We start from the raw sequence: 23,000 nt of genomic DNA, 5'->3' as shown, positions 1-23,000 counted from the left end.
ATCCCAAAGAAGTTGTGTTTGTCCATGAGTCAGTATTCAAACCTAGTCACTTCTACTTAAAATTCAATGCTTAATCTCTCTCATCAGTAAGAAAAATGAATAGAATAATTGAGAGGATTACATTATATTTCAAAAGTTCTGCACAAATTCAATAAAACTAAAATTAGAGAGAAAACAAGAAACTGATTTAAAAAAAAAAGTTTCACTGATAAAGATCACATATCTCAGTTGATAAAATGGTTACACAAAATATGTGAATAGGCAATTTTCAGAAGAATTGAAAGGTATCAGTAGCCATATGACAAAATACTCTAAATCACTAATAGAGACATGCAAAGTAAAGCAACTTTGAGATTTGACTCACACTATCAGATTGGTAAAATTGATCCAAAAAGGAGAAGAATGATAAATTCTGGAGGGACTGTGGGAAAACAGGCACACTAATGCACTAATGGAGGAGTTAGGAATTGATCCAGCTATTCTGGAAAGCTGTTAAGAACTATACCCAAAAATTGTGGTATATGAATGTTATGGAATATTATTGCTCTGTAAGAAATGACCAGCAGGATGAATACAGAGAGGCTTGGAGAGACTTACATGAACTGATGCTAAGTGAAATGAGCAGAACCAGGAGATCATTATATACCTCAACAATGATACTATATGAAGATGTATTCTGATGGAAGTGGATTTCTTTGACAAAGAGACCTAATTCAGTTTCAATTGATCAATGATGGACAGAAGCAGCTATACCCAAAAAAAGAACACTGGGAAATGAATGTAAACTGTTTGCATTTTTGTTTTTCTTCCCAGGTTATTTTTACTTTCTGAATCCAATTCTCTCTGTGCAACAAGAGAACTGTTTGGTTCTGCACACATATATTGTATCTAGGACATATTCAACATATATAGGACTGCTTTCCATCTAGGGGAGGGGATGGAGGGAGAGAGGGGAAAATTCGGAACAGAAGTGAGTGCAAGGGATAATGTTGTAAAAAACTACCTTAGCATGGGTTCTGTCAATAAAAAGTTATTATAATAAATAAATAAAAATAAAAAAATAAAGAACTATACCCAAAAAGTCATTAAACTCTACATAACTACTGATCTTGACAACTAAGTATTGTATGAATAGCATTCCAGGTCTGAAGACAGGAAGACTTTTGAGTTCAAATACAGTCTCAGACATTATCCTAGGCAAATCACTTAACCTTGTATGCCTCAGTTTTCTTATCTGTAAAATTAGTTGGAGATATAAATGGCAAATCCTTCCACTGTTTCTGCCGAGAAAACTCCAAATGGGGTCACAGAGTCAGATACAATTGAACAAACAAAATAATAATCCTTTGACCCAGCAGCACCACCATCAGGCCTAAAACTAAAGTGATTTTTTTTTTTTAATGAGGAAAAACTCATACATATTGTCATTGTTAAACAACACCAGGTTGAGAGTACGCCCTAGCATCAAAAAAAGTAAGTCTTCAAAACTGGGATAACAGTGGGCCATAGGACTAGTTTAAAAGGAGGCAGATTTCTATAGCCAACAAAACTGGATCTACTTGATTCAAAATTGACTTTTCACTTCAAATACATCAGTGTCCCCAAGACCCTGAGAACCACCACAGAGTTTGAAAAAAGAGATAGTATGCTTTTGTTTCTAATATTGGAAGAGATCTAAGATCTCTTGAAAAAAGAAAGGAAATTGCACTTGACCTGCCAAGATGAAATATGGTGAAAAGGATACAAGAATGTAGATGGGTTTTTTGTCCTCTTCTCTGGTGGATAAAGCAACAAAGTCATTCCATCTTCTGGAGAGCTTTTCCTGTCTCTCTTCCTTGGTGGGCATACAAGCACCTAAATTAACCCTTCTCTCTGGCTCCATATCACAGACCAGAGCTCTTTGTGAAGTGCTGTTTTCTTTTATGATGATAAGAGCTCCAACTGGCAGCTGAAGAGATCAATTTTTTTATTCTAGAAATCTTACATATGTTTTTATTTTTAAGATTCTTATTAAGAATTCTCTTTTCACTTTCCAGAAGGTGTTTCTATAAATTCATATTTGTCTTTGAGCTAGAAATTTCCCAGAAAGTACTTGCAAGTTATGTTTTATAAAATTCTATTAACCCAGCATCTTATAAATCGCAAGAGCTCTAAATTTGGTTTCCTTGAGTCCACTCTTACCTTTCTTCAATTCATTCTCCTCAGAGCTGCCAAACCAATATTCCTGGAACATAAATATAACCTCTACTCAGAAATCTGCAATAATTCCCTCTTGTCACTTGGATAAAGTTCAAAATCCTTTTTCTGACATTTAAAGCCCTCACACAAAGGCACACCACTTAATTCCTCAATGTTCTAGGCAGCTAAAATTCCATGCTGTAGAGAAGGTGCTAATCTGTGTGGGAAGAGGGAGCTTATGTAAACTAGGATTTCTCTCAAATTCAAGTTCAATTTTATCTGCCTCTTGGTGACCTCATTTGGGATTTTCTTGGCAAAAAAAAAAAAAAAAAAAAAAAAGGAATGGTTTGCTATTTCCTTGTCCTTATCATTTTACAGTTGAGGAAACTGAGGCAAAGAGGTTTGCCCGAAGTCTTGGATAGTATCTGAAGCAGATGTGAACTCATAAAGAAGATAAAGCATGATTCCAAGCCTCATGCTTTATCCACTATACCATTTAGGTTTTAGTCTTTATCCCTGATAGCTCTCCATATAGCACAATTTATTCAGACACATCCCAACTGATGGGCAACCATTTTTCCTATAGTTCCTTGCTACTCTACTTTATTATACTCACTACTATTCTTTGCAAAAAAAAAAATTGCTAAAAATATTTGTAATATATATTATGTGTATGTTTGTGTGTATATTTATACACATGTACATATATATATATATATATATATTATGTACATATGTGCATACACACATATATGAATGACCTTTCTTTCTGTCTTCAACATTGATTGGGAAGTGTGATTATTGGTGATATTGCTGGGTTAAAGAGTATTAAAACAGCAACAGCAAGATTATATAAGGATCAATTCAGATGAACATGGCTCTTTTCAACATGAGATGATTCAGGTCAATTCCAATGGTCTTATGATGAAGAAAGCCATCTGCACCCAGAAAAAGGACTATAGAAACTGAATGTGGATCACAACATAGTATTTTTGTTATTGTTTGCTTGCATTTTTTTCTTTCTCATTTTTTTTCCTTTTTGATCTGATTTTTCTTGTGAAGTATGATAATTGTAAAAATATTTATAGAAGAATTGCACATATTTAACATATATTGGATTACTTGCCATCTAGGGGAGGGGATGAGGGAAGGAAGGGAAAAATTTTGGAACAAAAAGTTTTGTAAGGATGAATATTAAAAATTATCCATGCATATGTTTTGAAAATAAAAATCTTTAATGAAAAAGAAGAGTGTATGCTATTTAGTGATCTTAAATAGTATGGTTCCAAATCATCTAAAATGAGCTCAATCCATAGCTCTATAGTTTATTGATGTCCTTGTGTTCTCCTGGTCATTCCAATATTTATCATTTTCTTTTTAGTCACTGAATAGATTTTCAAAGGTCACTTGCAAATTATCAATCTAAATCCAGTCTATGGATTCAATCTATTCCTTTCTCTGTTTTGGAAAGACCATTTTTTTTTTTTAATTAAAGCTTTTTATTTTAAAAACATATGCATGGATAATTTTTCAGCACTGACCCTTGCAGCCCAATACATGTTAAATATGTTAAAATATATGTTAAATCCAATATATATATACATAGTTATATAGTTATCTTGCTACACAAGAAAAATCTGATCCAGAAAGAATAATAAAAAAAAAAAAAAAAAAAAACCCTGGGAAGGAAAACAAAATACAAGCAAACCGCAACAGAAAGCCTGACAATGTTATGTTGTAGTCCACATTCAGTTCCCACAGGCCTCTCTCTGGATCTATATGGCTTTCTTCATCACTGAACAATTGGAACTGGTTTGAATCATCTCATTGTTGAAGAGAGTCATATTCATCAGAATTGATCATCATGTAGTCTTGTTGCCATGTACAATGATCTTCTGGTTCTGCTCACTTCACTTAGCATCAGTTCATATAAGTCTCTTCAGGCCTCTGAAATCATCCTGTTGGTCATTTCTTACAGAATAATAATATTCCATAACATTCATATATCATAATTTATTCAGCCATTCTCCATTGATGGGCATCCACTCAGTTTCTATTAATTGTCATTCTTACTTGTCATTAATTGTCATGTCTTTGCTCTAAGGATTGTGAATTTAGAACTTAAAAGGACATTAAAGGTAATCTGATACATCTCACTCATTTTGTAGTTGAGACACCAAAGGCCAAAAGAGATTGTCATTTGCCTATGGTTCACAGGCAGAAATGGGGCCTTTTATCTAGGATTTGGACTTAAAGTCTAGAACTCTGGACATTGAATCACACTTCCTCCTTCCTTTGTTGTGCATCTGTTATGTGTCAGGAAAATGTGACCAACTCCTCTTCCTGACCTCAATTTTCAATTGAATAAACATTTACTAAATATGTGAAAAGGACATACTTTTGGATCCTAATCCTGCCACACAGAAAAATGAATAACCCTGGGCATGTCACAACCTCTCACTATTTCAGCCTGCTCATCTATAAAACAAACGATTTAGACAAGACGAACTAAAGTCTCTTCTAAATCTAAATAGAAGATCCTGTAATTCCACCTATCATCATTTCAGAAGATTCATGCCTTTTAGCAAAGAAGGTAGCAAACTACAGATACAAAATAAGGCATATATTTTCCAACCTGACTACTGTGTTGAATTTATTTTAGTTATCTGTTCTTATTTATTTCAATGGAGGATTCTATTTGGGGTTAATTAAATCATTAGAAAGTATCAATGACTTTTTTTAAGTAGCCTATCTAAGGATTTGGGACTTGCAGCAGTCTCTTCTAGGTTCTTGAAAAGATTGTAATGCGATGCTATTTTATAATTATTACCTGATCTTGTTATGTCAAAGAGAGTTAATATATTTAGGGTAGGTAGGCCAGCAAGGAGGCTGCTATAATAGTTGAAGTTGTAAAATCAGTGCGTCAAATGTTACAAAGAAATTATACAAGCAAGCTTTGAAAAGGGCACTAGGTTTTGCAAAAGGTTGGTACATTATTGGTCATCGGTAAAGCTAAAGGGAGGTGAAGTTTTACAAAGAGATTCATCCAATATATTTCAGAAATGAAGACTCATAAAGAATTTATTATTTAGCATTGTATCAGTTTTTAAAAGCATCCTTGAAACAGATTTTAATGGGCATTTGGTAGGAGGCCTTCAGAAAGGTTAAATCTTCTGAGTATATTGTATTTGCAAAATATGTGGAGGTCTCAGCCTGTACCAAGAGATAAAATGGATTATTTTGTGAGTTTCATTTGAGTCAAATGAAGCCTGTCAAGGTGCACAAAGGACAACAGGCCTATGATCTTTACCTGTATGTGAGAACATGATTGGAAAGATCAAGTATTACTAACAATTCTTTCCACAATGTGCAGATATAAAAAAAAGTCCTTTTTTTTTTTTTTTTTTTTTGGTAGCTGGCCTTTCACTATTTACCCTTCTGCTCTTTAAGTCTGCAATTCAATCAAGGCTTTATTAACAAGAGCTGGACATCTTGGAGAGAGAAAGGAGGATTTGAAAATTTGAAAAATTATGCATGATGATGTTTTAGAATGATGAATAAACTGTTTCAAATGAGGTTTATTAGCCAATCAGTACTTCTAACCAATTATTTAATTGGTACCAATCTGTAGTGGTAGGAGTTTCCCATGCAGCCCTCTCTACCCAGATGAAATTAGAGTCAGACAGACAGAGAAAAAGGATGGATGAATAGATATGGAGAGAGGGATAGATAGATGGAAGAAAGGAAAGGAAAGGAGAGGAGAGGAAATGGAGGAAAAGAGAAGAGAGGGAGAAAGAGGAGAGAGGAGTGAAGGAAAAGAAAGGAAAGGAGAGAAGAATGGGAAGGCAGGGAGGGAAGAAAGGAAAGGAGAAAAGAGAAAAGAAAGGAAAGGAGAAGAGAAGAGAGGAAAAAGTGCATAAAAAACATTTATTTTCACAAAACTATTCCCACAAGAAATTAATAGATATTTGTGTGCAACTATCTGCAGTCACATTATAATTCCTGTATTCTAAGGATAAACACACAGTAAACCTGAAATTGAAAAACAAGTTATGTTTCTGTTCAAAGGAACAGAAATTACCTTCACTTAGAAGTAAATCCAAAGAATATTAAAGTAAGAAACTTTATTAAGAAACAGAAAGAATAAAAGATCATCAGATGATTCATACTGCTGCTAACTTCTTGGATCCTAGACTCAAAAGGAGAAAAATAAATGAGTTCATCCTCTGCCATATTTCACTTGGTTATAAAACAAGCAGAATGCTTATGATTCAATGTTGGAAAGGTACTTTCAGATGTTAGAGAATACAAAACAATTTCCAGTGTCTGTTCCAGGATCTTAAGCTGGGCAGCTGCCAAGCAGAACCTCCCTGCAACATGATGACAAAGGCTTTGTTTGGAGCAAAATAGCCTCTGACTCTTTTTGTTCTTAGGCTGCTTCAAATTCTTCCGTTTTCTTCATTCAGCATGAGAAAGATACTAGCCTGGGTTTGAAAACACAGCAAATCAAGGAAGGACATAGAAAAGGGTAGAGACTTCAATATGGGGAAACCTAGATTTTCAGAAGTGTCAGTGACTAAAATGAAGAAAGCCAAAAGTATTTACTATAATGGAGAACTGGGAGAGAACTGAGGCTCAGAATTCTTACTGCCTCATTCAGTTTCAAAAATTAGATCATGGGATCTCATTTTGTGTAGCAGCCAAAAAAATAGATGCTGTCTTGGGTTACATTAAGAAAGGCAGAACTTAATGAGGGGAAAGTCTGGCTCTACTCAGTCCTTTTCCATCTTGTGTTCTGTTCTCAACCTCCCATTACAGGATGGAGAGCATCCAGAGCAGGACTTTAAAGTTAATCCTAGATTAGGACCTATTGTAGGAATGGAGATTTGGGACCTGGAGAAGAGGGAATATGATGACTTATCAAATATTAGTAAACTAATCATGTTGATTGGCTTTTTAAAACTGTTTACTTTTATTTCCAAATCCTCTTCCTTCCCCACCCATCGAGAAGGCAAAAAATACAATACCCATTATACATGTGAAATATGTATACACATTATCCATTTACCTAATGTATACATGGATATGCTATGTCTACCCATAGAAATACATATTTGCTATTATTCAGTCATTTCAATTATGTCTAATTCTTGAGTTTCTTTGGAGTTTTCTTGGCTAGAATACAGGAATGATTTACCATTTCCAGCTCATTTTATATATTAAAACAAAACAAAGCAAAGGGATTTGCCCAGGTTCAATCAGCTAGGAAGTGTCTAAGGCTGGATTTGAACTCAAGATGAGTCTTCCGGATTCCTAGCCCATTATTTTATCCACTGAGTTACCTGCCTTCTCTAGAAATACATGGGAGGGAAGCAAGAAAAATAAAGTGACAAACATAGGCTTCAATCTTTATTCAGAGTCCTTTAATTCTCTTCCTGAAAGTAGATCACATTTTCATCATGACTCCCTTGGAGTGGTGGGTTTAGGTCATGGTATTAAGGCAGTCTTGTTGAAGAAGGATCAGATTATTCTGCTTGACCCTGAGGGTAGAAATGGAAGGAATAGGAACCATAAAAAGGCTAATTTACACTTGAAAAATATTCACTTAAAAAAGACATCCATCAATTAGTACTGTCCAAAAATATACTGGATTTCATATCATTGAAGGTCTTCCAAGTGATGTCAGTTTATTATCAGGGCATTGATTTTAATCCTGGATTGAAAATGATACAGTGGTTATCGAGCTGATCTGAGTCAGGAAGTTCAGGTCCTCTCTCTGATTGATACTAGCTTTATGGTCTTGGGCAAGTCATTTGACATCTCACTGCCACAAGTATCTAAGACCACAAGTTACAGAGAAGATGTTGACCTGAAGTGGTAGCAAGAATTTCCTCCCCTGGGAGTTCCCTATACCAATGAAATTATAGATTTCTTCCCTATTCCTGTCTCTTATTTATCAAGTTAGCAGGACAACTTTTAAATGCTATGATTATTTTATGAATGATTCTCTGACAGTCCCAGTCTGTTATTTGACATGTTGTTTACATGGTCTTGGGGCAAGAGAAAAACTTCTTGGCAAAGCCTTTTTATGGGCAGATATCTCTTTTCTCAACTCCATCCCATTTGCCTCTGAGGCCTCTCTTGCACCATCCTCCCTTTTAGGAGACTTTCAACCCTGCAGCCATAGGAGAATACAACAGATTCATTCAGGCTTATCCTTCATATTTCATCTTAAATTATCTTAGTGGCACATAAATATAGATGGATGGATGGGTGAATGAATAAATGAATAGCATTTATTAAGCACTTCTATTTGTAATGCATTTGGTTAAGTTCTGAGGACACAAATAGAAAAACCAAATAGTCTCTGATCTCAAGAATTAGACATAGACAAGAGACAGTATATATAAGCAGTTTCAGTTGTAAATTAAACAGAAAAAGCCGGTGGTCCTCAGGGCAACAAAGAATTTTTTTCTAATGTTCTTTGGATTTTAAAAAAAAAGTACCATTATATCTCTTTCTGATATTGGCACCCAAATGAAGTCAAAGGTTATCTTCTTTGCCTTTTCTGTTAAAGATGCATTAAATGCTACCAAGAAAGGGAGGAAAAACAGTACCTGTGCCATTCTCTTCTTCAGAAATCACAAGAGAACAACCCCCAACTTAGTCATCCTGCTTCTTCTGAAACCATGGCTGGAGCTAAATGGTTCTACAATAATAGAGAAAATACCAGAAAACAGATCTCTAAAGAGCCTTCTAGAAAAATGAGCTCCATTTTCTTCCTTTGTTTAAAAAAAAATTGTGATCCCCCAAATTACTGTAGAATTGGATTATGGAGCATAAGAAGAACTGTCATCTGAGAGAACAGGAGTGCCTGAAATGCCTAATTGAAATGGTTAGTGTAACCTGATTCCACTGTGTGAAAGCAGCATAGGGAGGTCCCCAGAGGGGCTATTGTGGAAAGGAGATAAAAGACGGCCAAGATAACCCTCTTCCTAATGAGCATTTTTGAACAGCAATTTTGTTCATTTACATTTCTCTTGTCTCTGAAAGTTCAGATGTATTTGTCTGTGCTTTGTATTAATTTTCTGTTATATTGATTATAATGCTATTATTTTTGGAGACAGTGAAAAGTAATTTATTCCACTTAGATTCTCTTGATTTGAACATTAATTCCCCAGGAGTAAGTAGACACTTAAAGGAAAATTTAGCAAATTATACAGTGTTCCATCCTTCTTGTGCAAGGGAGCATAGAACCGGAGAGACCAAAAATAAGACATTTATCCAAAATTAATTTATATTTGGATAAATCACTGTATTCCTTTAGAACTCAGTTTTATATCTGTATAGAATTGGTTTGGATAGTCTCTAAGGAACATTTCCAACTAAAAGTCCACAGGACAGTTCCATTAATAAGCTTCTTAAAGGTAGGCAACAAATCTCAAGACTTAGAGAAAGATGGAAAAGGGAATGTAGAAGAGGATTAAATTTATATAATTATTTTAACTTCACAATCAACTATTCAAAAATGCCTAAGTACCATCAGATTTAGAAGCAGGGAGGAACCTTAGAATTCACAGTGTCAGGATCATTTCAAAATATCCTTTTTAGTTTGGAAATAAGGCTGGCTAAGTGAATTAATTCATTTGACATGGTGAAAAAAAATTTTTGTCACATTTTGAAAGGTTTTTTTGAGATTTAACTGGGATTCTTACATTCATTTTTAAAACTGTTTACAGTGAAAATAAATAATGATGTTTGAGAAAGGGGGAAGGGGATGAAGAGAATGTTGAGAGCAGGGGTCAAAAATGATTGGTCTACTCTGTCATTTAGTTAAAAAAAAATGGAAAAAACAACATTGACTTCTTTATCCACATTTTTTTCATTCCAACTAGAGTTCTCTTCATCAATAAATACAATATTAAATGGTAGCCATCTCTAGAGGGAGGGGAAAGATTTGCAGTTTCACAAAGAATTGTCTTTTTATTATACAGTGTCTTGGAAATGTTTATTTTATTCCATTAATTAAAAATAAAATTAATTTTAAAAATAAATACAATCTAATACATTTGTTAAATGCATATTGGCCTTTTTCTATAAATTACAAACCCAGAGGGCAATGAAAAGGATAGATTTAATGAGAGTAAAACTGAGTTCAAATCACAGCTTTCCCAGTTCATCTGTGTAGCATTGTGAAGGTCATTTCTCTTTATGGAGTTCCAATTTCCTCATCTGTAAAATGAATGGGATAAGCTATATGATGTCTAAGAATATCATCCAGAATTGGTGAAGTCAAAGGTGTGCTAGTTTAACAACCAACTTATTTTTTGGGGGGGAGAGAAAGAAATAGGGTATATATATATACAGTGTACATTTAGATTTAATCTGCATTATTCACAATTTTCTCTATCACTTTCTTAAGTGTAGACAAACAACAAAATAATAAATTCCTGATTGACAATTTCAAGATGCAAATGTTTATATTAAAATTTAACAATTGTATAAGCTCAATCCACTTTTACCCTAACTAAAGCCCAAACCTTAGCAAGTTGATCCTTTTACAAAATAAAAAGTTATTTATCTTGGTTTTCTTTTTTGAGCTAGAATAATGGCAAGATCATCCAAAGAATTCTGTGATGCTTTTCACTCCTTAATGCCATCATGGTTTCAGTTTTTTACACTATTGACTTCAAAATTTATATTAATGGTTTCTTCCAGTATGGGAGGAGTGTAAGAGCTCCCTCTGCTGAGGTAGATAGTATTCAGTCTTCCCATATTAGAGAATTATCTGAGGCTTAGAATGGTTAAATGAGTTACTAATAAAAAAAAGATCATAAAATTAGGAGTCTCCCAGATCCAAATATAACCTTAATATCCATCATATTGAAAAATATTAGAAATAAAAAATAATTGGACTTAAAAACTATTTGAAATGAACTGAAACTAGTAACATCAGATTTAACTCCCTAAGATTTTATAGATTTTGACATGATTCTTATTCTCACAATGTTTGTAAATTATATTTTAAAAACATGTTCCTGCTCATTTGTTTAAAAAGTAACAAATAGGCTTTTATTTGTTTTTACAGCAAGAGAAGCTGGGTGATATCTGTTTCTCCCTCCGCTATGTACCCACTGCTGGCAAGCTGACTGTTGTCATCCTTGAGGCAAAGAATCTGAAGAAGATGGACGTGGGCGGCTTATCCGGTGAGTGTACAATTGATGTCGTTAGTGCCAGTACTGAGAGTTGAGATGTGAGAATATCCTTCTGGTGGGAGCAGGTTCAACATGAAAGAATTCATGAACCCGAAATATTAGTGACAAAAAAGGAAGTTTTATTATTGACACTACAGAAGCCAGCTTTGCTAGAAAGACTGACTTCCTCAGTAGCAAAATCCTGGCAGAAATAAAGGTCCTAGCATAGAAATCCTGGTAGAGAAATAAAAGGTATTACTGCTGAGAAGAGAATGTCTTCACAGTGGGCAGGAGTCCGGGCAGGCAACTGTGCCAAGGAGAGATTCCTTGACAAGGCATAATCCTGCTCTGGACATTCTGCAAGAAATGAGTTTAAAATTGCCTTTTAATAGGAAATCTGAAACTGAAATTTCAAATGATTGAGATTCCTTCAATGTTGTCACTGCCCCCAGGCCTAAATTTCCAGTTGAATGAGACCACTTAAGTTATAGCTACTAGGGGTGGTCCTGGACTAATTTTCAGCTCAATAGAGGATGCAGCTACTAAATAGAAATATCAGGTCCAGATCTCCAGCTAAATGAGACCACTTAAGTTTGAGTTAAGTTGGGAGTGGTCCTGGACTAATCTTAAGGAAACCACTTAACTACCCTGGGGGTGGGTCTCTGTCAGAGGAGACTTTCTCAGAGTTCACTCTCAGAGTTTGGTGGCTTCCCCACCAAAGTCAGAGAGGACAGTTTCTGGGTTCCCCCATCACAATCTGTCTGGCAATAGTGAATATGCTGCCAATGACCCCAGCACATGCTATTCATTGCCCAGTATGTATTACTGTAAGCTTTTCATTTTTGTTTGTCTTTTATCAGGTTATTTTTTGGGGTGTTTGGAAGCGAAAGAAAGAAGCAGAGGGGAAAGTTCTCCCACTCATGCTGAATACATTATCTTTTATTTAATACTTGTTGCATAAGTATATACCCATACATAGTTAAAATTACCTCCTGAATCATTTAGGACTTAGAACATATACTAGAAAACCCCTGCTTGACAGTGGATTATCAAACTAATGTTTTACTGTTGCCTAAAGATCAATTCATGAAAGGAAAAGGGGGGCTAACCGATTACATTTTCTGCGCAAACCAATCTGTTATTGCTGAGGCAAAGCATGTTGCTGCATAGCAGTGAGATGTTTGTCTCTCTATGGAAACAGGACTTTCACAAGTAAACTCCATTCTATTCTCCCCATCCCCCATCCTTTCCCATATAATTTGAGTTAGAGAATCAACATGGTATAGTGACTAGAAAACTAACCACAGAGTCAAGAAGCTATGTGTTCAAATCCTGTTCCTTTTACTTACTGGTTAAGTCATTAAGCCATTATTTTTGTTTGTTTGTTTGTTTGTTTAGTCATTTTCCGTCATGTCCAACTCCTAGTAAACCCTTTTGGGGTTTTCTTGGCTCAGATAATGGAATACTTTGCCATTTTTTAATCCAGTTCATTTTAGAGATGAGGAAACTGAAGCAAATAGGATTAAGTAAGTTTCCCAGGTTTCATATAGCTATTAAGTTCCTGATGCCTCATTTTTCATGTGACTATGTGTATGTGTTTGTATGTATGTGTGTATGTGTGTATATGCCTGGCATATAATAAATGCTTAATAAAGACTTTTTGATTGACTACCACTACATTTCAGAAAGGTTGTCATATGCATTCAGTGGAAAAATATTTCCACTATTAGCATATTGGTATGACCAGATTAATTGTATTTCAAACTTTTTAGAAAATCATGAGGGAAAAGATAACTGATTTTTTTTTACCTAGTTCATGAATGGAACATTTATTATTATTATAATACATATTATTTATTAATGAACATTATTCATTATTATATATATTAATAACACTTGGTAGTATTAATAATCTTATTAAGGTTACAGTTCTTTGTATAAGGAAGCAGGTTGGTCCTTTTTTATAAGCAAACTTAGGCTAACTGTAACAGGCTATGAGAACACAACTTGAAGAGCACACATTTGGAGAGCTACTGAGACACGCTAACACAGAGCTTCATTTATTGGTTCATTTACTTACCAACTAATGTGTCATTTTCTCCTGTGAGCTTATCTTACTTCCCAGTTATGTACTAGGCACCTTTGAGGACTACATGAATTCCTTCAAGTTACCACAACTTGTTTAGGATCTTACTGTTTCAGTGTGCCTAAGAGTAATTTAGAAGCAGAAGACACAGCTCCCTCTAAGAATATAAAAGAGTATTTAATGAACCCAGATGTGAGAGAAGCAGAGGTGTTTGTCTTCACAAGAGTAATTCATTCCCAGGGCACTATTCAGTATTCAGAAATAGTATCTTTAGAACGCTTTTTGATGCCTTTCTCTTCCTCCCACTTCTTACCAGCTGTCAGGTCCTGCCAATTGGTTTGTTGCTATTGTTGTTCAGTCATGTCAGTCATGTTCAATTTTTCATGACCCCATTTTGGGTTTTCTTGGCAAAGAGACTGGAGTTATAGATTCCTCATAGATGAGGAAACTGAGGCAAACAGGCTTATGTAGCTTGCCCAGGGTCACATCGCTAATGAGTATCTGACCCTCCTATGGACTTAGGAAGATGAGTCTTCCTCATTCTAAGCCTAGTGTTCTGTTCTGGTTAGCTTGATTATTGTTGTTGTTGCTCCTTTCTAACCCTCAGCACAATCCAAGATTAGAACTTTATTGTCTTATGCCAAGATGACTGTAAGTAAGACCACCTAATAAGTTTCCTGCTTTAAAGCTCTCATTCTTCCAATCTATCTGTATAATATCACCATTTTAATTTCTGAATGAACTGTAATTTCTTTGGAATAAGACACTCTCAGGTGAGAAAGTTCCCACCACCAATTTAGTTAGAAATTTTCTCTGCAACTTAGGGTCTAGGAATCTCAATTTATCTCACTAAATCTGGGAGCACCTAGTCTGCATTCAGGAACTTAGGAACACAAGTTCAAATCCAGCCTCATATACTAACTAGCTCAGTGACTTTGAACAATTCACCTAATATCTGCCTCAGTTTCCTCAATTGTAAAATGACACTCATAACAGAACTTATCTCTCAGAATTATTGTGAGAATCATATAAGACAATATTTATAAGTGATAAACTCTTTAGCACTGCCTGACATAGGAAGCGCTCAGTAAATGCTTGTGTCCTTTCTTCCTTCCTCTTGAACCTTGTCAATGCCCTGTAAGTCAATCCTTTATAGAATGAGCCACCCGAAATATAAGGGTCCTTCCTCTACTTCCCTCAACATTTTTTCAATATCTAGGCAACACATGATCCATCAGTTGATCTCTTACTCTCATCCTCTTGGTAGCCAGAACTTGAAACAAGATGCTAAGTCAGTAGAATTGATAGAGACAATAGTTATCAAATTTAGCATGGTGCTTAGTAGTTCTCTAGTTCAGTACATGTACTTACTGTAGTTCTACAAGATTCACATCTTTGATTAGAGACCATATAAGCTCAGACAAGCCAGAATCAGAACTGGAAGACAGAGACCATGGTGTGGTCCTCCTGCCTCCCCCACAGAAACCAAGACACATTCAGGAGGACCTCAAGAAGATGGCAGAGGCAGAGAACACAAAGGACGGGTCGCAGGAGCTCAAGCTCCCGGAACCAAGGAGAGAGATAAGCCTCTAAAAAAGCTAACCAGGCCCCAGGAAAGGAGACAAGATTTTGAAAGAGATAATAAAGGATTTGGATTGTAGTGATTACTGAACTGAAACAAAGGCTGCTCCCAGAGACCCCAAACTCCAACAAGAGAACATTACATTTTAGAGAAGAATATTACAGTGGCCCATCTTGTTTTCTAGCCATATATTTCTCTGATGACATTCCTAAAAAAGCTTAAGATTTCCAACTATTCTGAAAGTAGATGAGGGGAAGCACTCATTGGATATATGAATTCAAGGAAGGAAGAAAAGGAAATAAGCATATACTACATGCCATACATTTTGCTAAATGCTTCACAAACATTATTACATTAATGCCAAGGCTTTTCTGCTATTTTGTTCATTTAAACTTTCATGTTATTGACTTCTAAATGGATATTGAATCTTCATTCTATATAGATCCACATTAATATAATTATAACATACATACTTCTACGTCTCTCTTATGTTCTTCCATTAACAAACTTCACTGGGCTTCTCACATCTATATTCACTCAATTCTCACTTTCCTATCAATAAATAGCCTTTATTCAAGGCAAATGTATACATTTCTTTATTCCAAACATGGGGTTTCTAAACAAGAATAGCTCCCCTCTTTCTCAAATATCATACTGTTTTGAAAACTTAGAAATCTGACATTTTCTAATCAGATTCTACTTTGTCCCTACATTTCAAAATTAGAAGTCCAACTGTGTTTTCAACTGCAAATTAGATAAAAAACAGTTATTTCTAACTGTAAAAAAAAAAAAAAATCACATTATCTTAGTTTGTAAATGATTGGAGAGCTTTTACCACAATATTTTCCTTTCAACTTCAATTTACCACATTAAGTGCAATATTAGCAAATTGAAAGCTAATGTTTTAGGGTAGAAGCTCTGTCTAGTCATGAGTTGCTATGTACTAATAATCACATGGGAATTTTTTGCAATGTTTATAACACTAACTTAGCTTTTAGTACAAAAAATAGTGCTATCACACAAGGGTTTTCTTCTCCTTTTTCTAATAGTAGTTTTTCCAATTACATGTAAAGACAAATTTTAATATTTATTTTCAAAATTTTTTTGAATTCCAAATTTTCTCCCTCCCTCTTTAAGATAGTAAGAAATTTAATATAGGTTATATATGTGTAATAATGTAAAACCCATTTCCATATTAGTCATGTTGTGAAGGAAAAAACAGATCAAAACAAAAAAAGTAAAAATAGTATACTTCAATCTGCATTCAGACTTCATCAGTTCCTTCTCTGGATATGTATAGCACCATTTTTTATCATGAGTCTTTTGGATATATCTTGGATCATTGTATTGTTGAGAAAAACTAAGCTAATCACAATTGACCATGACACAATATTGCTGTTAGTATGTATCATATTCTCCTAGTTTACTCACTTCACATCAATTTATGTGTTTTAAATTTTTCTGAAATCTGCCTACTTGTCATTTCTTATAGCACAATAGTATTCCTCCAGTATATCCATATACCACAACTTGTTCAGCCATTCTCAATTGATGGGCATCCCCTCAATTTCAAATTCTTTGTCACTCCAAAAAAAGATGCTATAAACATTTGTATACATGTGGTTCCTTTCTCCTTTTTTATGATCTCTTTGGGATACAGATCTACTAGTGCAATTGCTGTATCAAAGCCCTTTTGATGGGGTTTGTTTTTCTTTCCTTTTTTCTAGTGATAAAGAGGAAAGGGAGAGAAAAATGTTTTTTGTTAAATAAAAGGAATATGTTTTTTAAGTGCTATGGCTTAACAGAAAGAGCATTATTGGTTTTATAAATGCAGGACATGGATTCAAATCCTGATTCTATCATTTGTTAATTGTGTGATTTTTTAACAAATCACTTAACCTCAAAGAACCTCAATTTCCTCATCTACAAAATTAGAAATGAATTTTTCTGTTTCTAATATCCCTTGCAATTCTAAATCTGATTCCATTATCTCACTCTTATAATAGGATACAGTTGAGATTCACCTTGGATAGGCTATAACCAGTTACACTGGAGAGAATAACTACACTTCTGCAATCACAAATCTATTTAAGCTCTTCTGAGTTTCAGTGGTTTAACAAAAAATGGAAGAGTAGATTCAACATAACTGAATATTGTTGCTAGAGATCTGTTCTGGAAATTATTACATTGTCAACTTCCCATGCTCCAAAGGTACAAAGCACTAAAGTTCTCATCTTACTACATTGATATGACATAGTGCTACATTCCTAATAGGAGATTTAGGACCATGTGCTATCTTCTTGGAAATATTTCAGCATTACATGAGATAAGATAGGCAGATTATTCTAACAAAGGTTGTCCTTAAGATGAAGAAATTCAAATAGTTTTATAAGCAGCAAGGCTGATTATAATTTAAATAGCTCTTTATTGGAAGTATTTGGTCCATGAAATACTATATCTGACTGACTGTGAGGAATACTAAAGAAGGTATTTTTTTACATAGAAAAGAAGTTAGACAAAGTAAACTCTCATGTTTCCTTCAACAATAAGATTTCATGGTACTAAATCAAGAATAAGACAACCCATATACTCAGTGAGAAAAAAAAGTCTTCTCTTATTGTCACAGTTTTCCTTGAGTACTCATTGACTGAGTAAACTAGAGAGAGTGTTTGGATGTAATTATCATTACTTACAAAGAAATGGTTTACAGAATTATGCAAGGGAAATGGTTATCTCTTCAAATAAGTGTTCAGAATTCACAACTTGTCCTAGGAGCCCAGGATAATAGAATTTAGAATATGTAGGATCTTGGGTTATTCATTCTCAGAACCCAGTACCTTTTCAAGTACCTTTTTATAACAGCAAAAAATGAAGATATGAATTGTACCCTTTCTGAGAGATCATGCTAAGTGTTGGTTACATGCTGTCTCTTTTGAAACTTAGATTATTTAATGGATTGTGAGGGAAAGATATGGTAACAGGGAAATAGAAGCATCAATAATCAATCTGTTTATATTTAGAAATTTCTGATTTAGATACTATCTAGTCCAATCCTTTCCATTCACTTTACAGATGAGAAAATTGATACCCAGCGTGAGAAAATAATTTGCGCGGGGTCCCAAAGGTAATTAGTTTTAGAGTTGGTATCTGAATTCAGACCTTCTGCCTCCCTAATGCATTCTCTTTTTACATTTCATTGAATGTAAGCTTAGTACTGAAACCCTTTATTTTTCTGCCCTTTTGTCTTCCTTACCCTCACATATCCTATTATACCATTATGACATCATTTCAACCACTCTTGTAACTATTCTGTCACATTTTTATACTCTCCAGATTAAAAATTAAAACACTTTGATAGTTTAGAACTATAGTTGATTTTCTTATTAATTATTAGTATTATTTTCACTTAGATATTCAAAATTTTATTATGGGTATGCTATGCTACCCATTGGGAAAAAAGATTGCTATTATATTGCATTTGTCCTAAAGGCAATAACAGTTTTATAGGCCAGGTAAGAAATATGTACAAATAAATAATAGAAAATAGAATTTGATCACTATTGATCAGAGAAATGCAAATTAAAACAACTCTGAGATACCATTACCTATTTGTCTACAATTATCTCTAAAAAGGAATGTACCACAAAATATGTAGTAATAATGTGAAATCAGCCAATTGGATCACAGGATGCAAATCAATTTGGCTCCAGTTCCCAAAATGAAAGGAAAAGATAATGACTGGAGGGAATGTGGGAAAACTGGGACACTGATACATTGGTGAAAGGATCCACCCATTCTGGAGAGCAAATTGGAACTATACTCAAAAAGTTATCACACTGTACCTAGTCTTTGATCCAGCAGTGTTACTACTGAGTTTGTATCCCAAAGAGATTGTGGGGCAGCTAGGTGGCACAATGGATAGCGCACCATCCCTGAAGTCAGGAGGACCTGAGTTCAAATCTGGTCTCAGACACTTAACACTTTCTACTTCCTGGCTGTGTGACCCTAGGCAAGTCACTTGACCCCAATTGCCTAGCAAAAAGAAAAAAACTGACATCTTAAAGGAGGGAAAGGGACCCACATGTACAAAATTGTTTGTGGCAGTTCTTTTGTAGTGGCAAGAAACTGGAAACCGAGTGGATGCCTGTAATGTTCTGTTTTCTGGTGGTCTCTGGGGCAGCCTTCTTTTCAGTTCAGTAATCACCACAAGAATAGCCAGGTATTAAAGTCCAAATCCTTTATTGTCTCCTTGGCCTGGTGCTCAGCTAGCTTTCTCGTGGCCTTCAGAGGGGACTTGGTTTCAGTGGAGAAGTGAAGGAGGAGAGCCTGCCACCAAGGTGGTGTGAGATGGGATGAATGAATCTGAGTCCAGGGCCTTGTGTTAGAGTATGGTGCAATTACTATTTAGCCTCACATGCTTGGGATCTCAGTGCATCAACTCGAACTTCAGCCCATTACAACTGAGTATAAACCAATCATTATATCACTAGGAATCACATTATTTGTTGTAAGATTTAATCAATCATGCTAAACTAGATAACCCTTGTCTCATCAATTCCACTGTCTTAACACCTTGTAAGAATCCTTGTTTCAGAATTCTGGCCCATAACAGATGCCCATTAGTTGGGGAATGACTTAATAAGTTATAATATATGAGTGTTATGGAATATTATTGTTCTATAAGAAACAATCAGCAAGATGATTTTAGAGAGGCCTGGGGAGACTTACATGAACTGATGCTAAGTGAAATGAGTAGAATCAGGAGATCATTGTAAATGGCAATAACAAGATTACACGATTATCAATTCTGATGGACATGGCTCTTTCCAACAATGAGATGACTGATACAAGTTCCAATAATCTTGTGATGAAGAGAGTCATCTACAACCAGAGAGAGGACTGTGGGAACTGAGTATGGACCACAACATAGCATTTTCACTCTTTCTGTGGTTGTTTACTTGCATTTTGTTTTCTTTTTCAGTTTTTTTTCTTCTTGATCCGATTTTTCTTGTGCAGCAAGTTAACTGTATAAATGTGTATACATATATTGGATTTAACATATATTTTAACATATATAACATGTATTGGATTACCTGCCATTTAGGGGAAGGAGTGGGGGAAAGGAAAGGAAAATTTTGAACACAAGGTTTTGCAAAGTTCAGTGTTGAAAAATTAGCCATTCATATGTTTTGTAAATAAAAAGCTTTAATAAAATATATAAAAATAAAATAGATTTTTTAAAAAAATAAAATAGAATTTGAAAGGTACATTTAAAAGGTACAAATGGAATTTTAAGAGTTAATTTAAAAAATGGAAATTATTTCTAAGCTGAGAGAATCAGTGAAGGTTTCCTGTAATGAAGGTACTGTATTGAGTTGAGATTTTAAGTATAGATAGATATTCTTTCTCCTGCCTTATGTCCATTCTATAGATATAATGGCAGAAGTAGTCCCAATATCTCTTTTGAAATCTTTTTGGCAGCTGCTGTTGTACACCCACCATTGGAACAAAGCATAGCAAGCAACACCACACAGTTTTTTGCTGTTATATGAACAAAAAAACAAGTAGCCAAAAGTGGGGCCAACAAATGAAATGGCAAAGACTTCTCTGAGCCAATTGGATCACAGGATGCAAATCAATTTGGCTCCAGTTCCCAGATCAGGCAGGAATATGCAAATGAAATGGCAGAGTATTTGAGTTAATGAACCATCAATATGCAAATAACCTGGCAGTGATGTCAGAAGGCTTCATCATAATTTTAGTCTTGGAAATTATAATGTAAAATTAATTCCGGGATATTTTAGAGTATCTAATTAATTGTTGATCCAGTTCTTAGATGTGAACTCTGGTTTAGAAAAAAAATTCCTTCATTCATGAAACTTGAAATGAGAACACCATAAAAATACAAAATAGCCTAGAAGAACTCCCTCGGCAAATCACTTCTCTGGGATTCAATTTCCTCATCTGTAAAACAGGGATAATATTAGTACCTCTCTCACAGGATTGCTTTAAGGATCAATTGAGATATCATAAAGTACTTTGCAAACCTTCAAGAACAATAGAAAAACTTATTATTATTTTTATTCTTTCACAATGCTTCCTGAAAAATATTTCTTTATGCATAGATCTCAACATGTCATTTCTCTGTTCAAAAATCTCTAGTGTTTTTAATCTTCCAAGTAAAGTTCATATTTCTTTATCTGGTATTCAAGGCATTTAACAATCTGATAGCAGCCTTTCTTTGTAGGTTTCTTTTACTGCCCTTCAGACACTTTATTCTCCTAGCCTCTTTTTCCTGGATATACTCTATATTTCTTCACTATTTTATTTGCCTACATTATCATTCTTGCCCATTTTCAGCTACCAAATTCATATCTATTCTCTAATGAGAATTAAATATTATTTCTTCTGTGAAGTTTTTTATTGGCAATAGAGAGAACTCAGCATGTAATTTTGTTTTTACCTGGTTTGGGGTCCTATTCCACAACCCAACTACTTATTCTTGAAAACCACTGTATAAACCAACATCTTTTATGTGAAGTTTTATAACCATCTCCTAGATTAGCACATATTTGTCATTTTATCTTCCATCTTAACCTATATAGAAATGAAATGCAGAACAGGCAATTTTCAATGGAGAAGTCAGGACTATGGGCCAAGGTGAAACAATCATATCAGTGCCTCTTAAAAGATGGGGGACAGTGGAGACTAAGTAAAGAGAGTTGGACCAAGAAGCACATGGAATCATGAATTTGGAGTTTGAAGTCATCTCAAAGGCATCTTTCCCAATCTCCTCATTCTGGGAATTGACACCCAGAGAGCTCTCACAACTTGCCTAAAGTCACCCACATAATAAATGGCAGAATAAAATTTGAAATCAAATCTTTTGCTCAGTAGACAAGCACATGTTCCACTGAGCCAGGTTAAGACCTAGTATGCCAAAGGTGATCATGGCACCTGGCAAAGAAGGGGCTGAAGGTAAATTTTACCTATTTGTCTACAATTATCTCTAAAAAGGAATGTACCACAAAATATGTACTAATAATGTGAAATCTTCCTGGACATACAAAATATCATGGAAACATTGTAGCTGGAAATGCCAGACTTAATTTTTTTAATTTATGGAAGAAAAAATATTTCCATAAAATAGTACAATAAAAGGATATTTGCATGTGAAATTTCAAATATACAACAAAATTATGATGTAAATTTCTTTTTTCCCTTCATTTCTACCTTCCCCAGAGAAAATTAGCATTATACACATATATACATACACACAGATGTGCATATATGTATATGTATATATTTGCATATATAGGTAAAATTATTATATATACTTCTATTTACCAGTTCTTCCTCTGGATATAGTGTTTTTCTTCATATATGTTCTTCATATGTGAATTCTTCATATTCTTTCCCCCATAACATTACAATAAAAAAAATGATTGCAATATGGAACTGAAGTCTGCTATGCACAACTTGCTATTCCTTTCAAATATACAACAAAATTATCATGTGAATTGCTTTTTTCCCCTTTCTTTCTACCTTCCCCAGAGAAGGCTGCCATTAGACATAAATAGGGGTGTGTGTGTGTGTGTGTGTGTGTGTAATATAAAATTATTCTATACATATTTCTGTTTATCATTTCTTTCTCTGGATACAGATAGTGTCTTTCGTTGTTGTCAGGCTATACAAAAAAGCAGCAAAGGTTAAGAACCAGATAGTTTCTATTTCATAGGTGTAGGAACTACCTCTACAAATAAATTTAGCAACTGGTCTTTAGTTGAGTAGACTAAATATTTGCCCAAGGCTCAGAGAAATTGTGATTTGAATATGGTCACCTAGTTAGCAAGTGTCAGACAGGATCAAACTTTAACATAGGAAAAAAATCAATAAAAATGGGTAAATAGTGAGGTGATCCAAAAATAATTTCAGAGACTCATTTAACCTATCTATTGAG

At 34.6% G+C, this 23,000-nt stretch overlaps 1 protein-coding gene across 4 annotated transcripts in view; it reads left to right on the top strand.

Moving 5' to 3' along the window:
• SYT1 (synaptotagmin 1) overlaps positions 1-23,000 on the top strand; it is a 702,364-nt gene that overhangs the window by 570,833 nt on the left and 108,531 nt on the right. For all 4 annotated transcript variants that reach the window (XM_031939617.1, XM_031939615.1, XM_031939616.1 and 1 more), the window contains one exon: positions 11,267-11,384. In XM_031939617.1, coding sequence (XP_031795477.1) covers positions 11,267-11,384 — 118 coding nt within the window. The remainder of the gene's footprint in view (positions 1-11,266; positions 11,385-23,000) is intronic.

This window comes from Sarcophilus harrisii, chromosome 5, assembly GCF_902635505.1.
Source record: "Sarcophilus harrisii chromosome 5, mSarHar1.11, whole genome shotgun sequence".
In the NCBI taxonomy this organism is placed as follows: domain Eukaryota; kingdom Metazoa; phylum Chordata; class Mammalia; order Dasyuromorphia; family Dasyuridae; genus Sarcophilus; species Sarcophilus harrisii.
The sequence above is the reverse complement of the archived record's forward strand: the minus strand, read 5'-3'. Positions and strand labels throughout refer to the sequence as shown.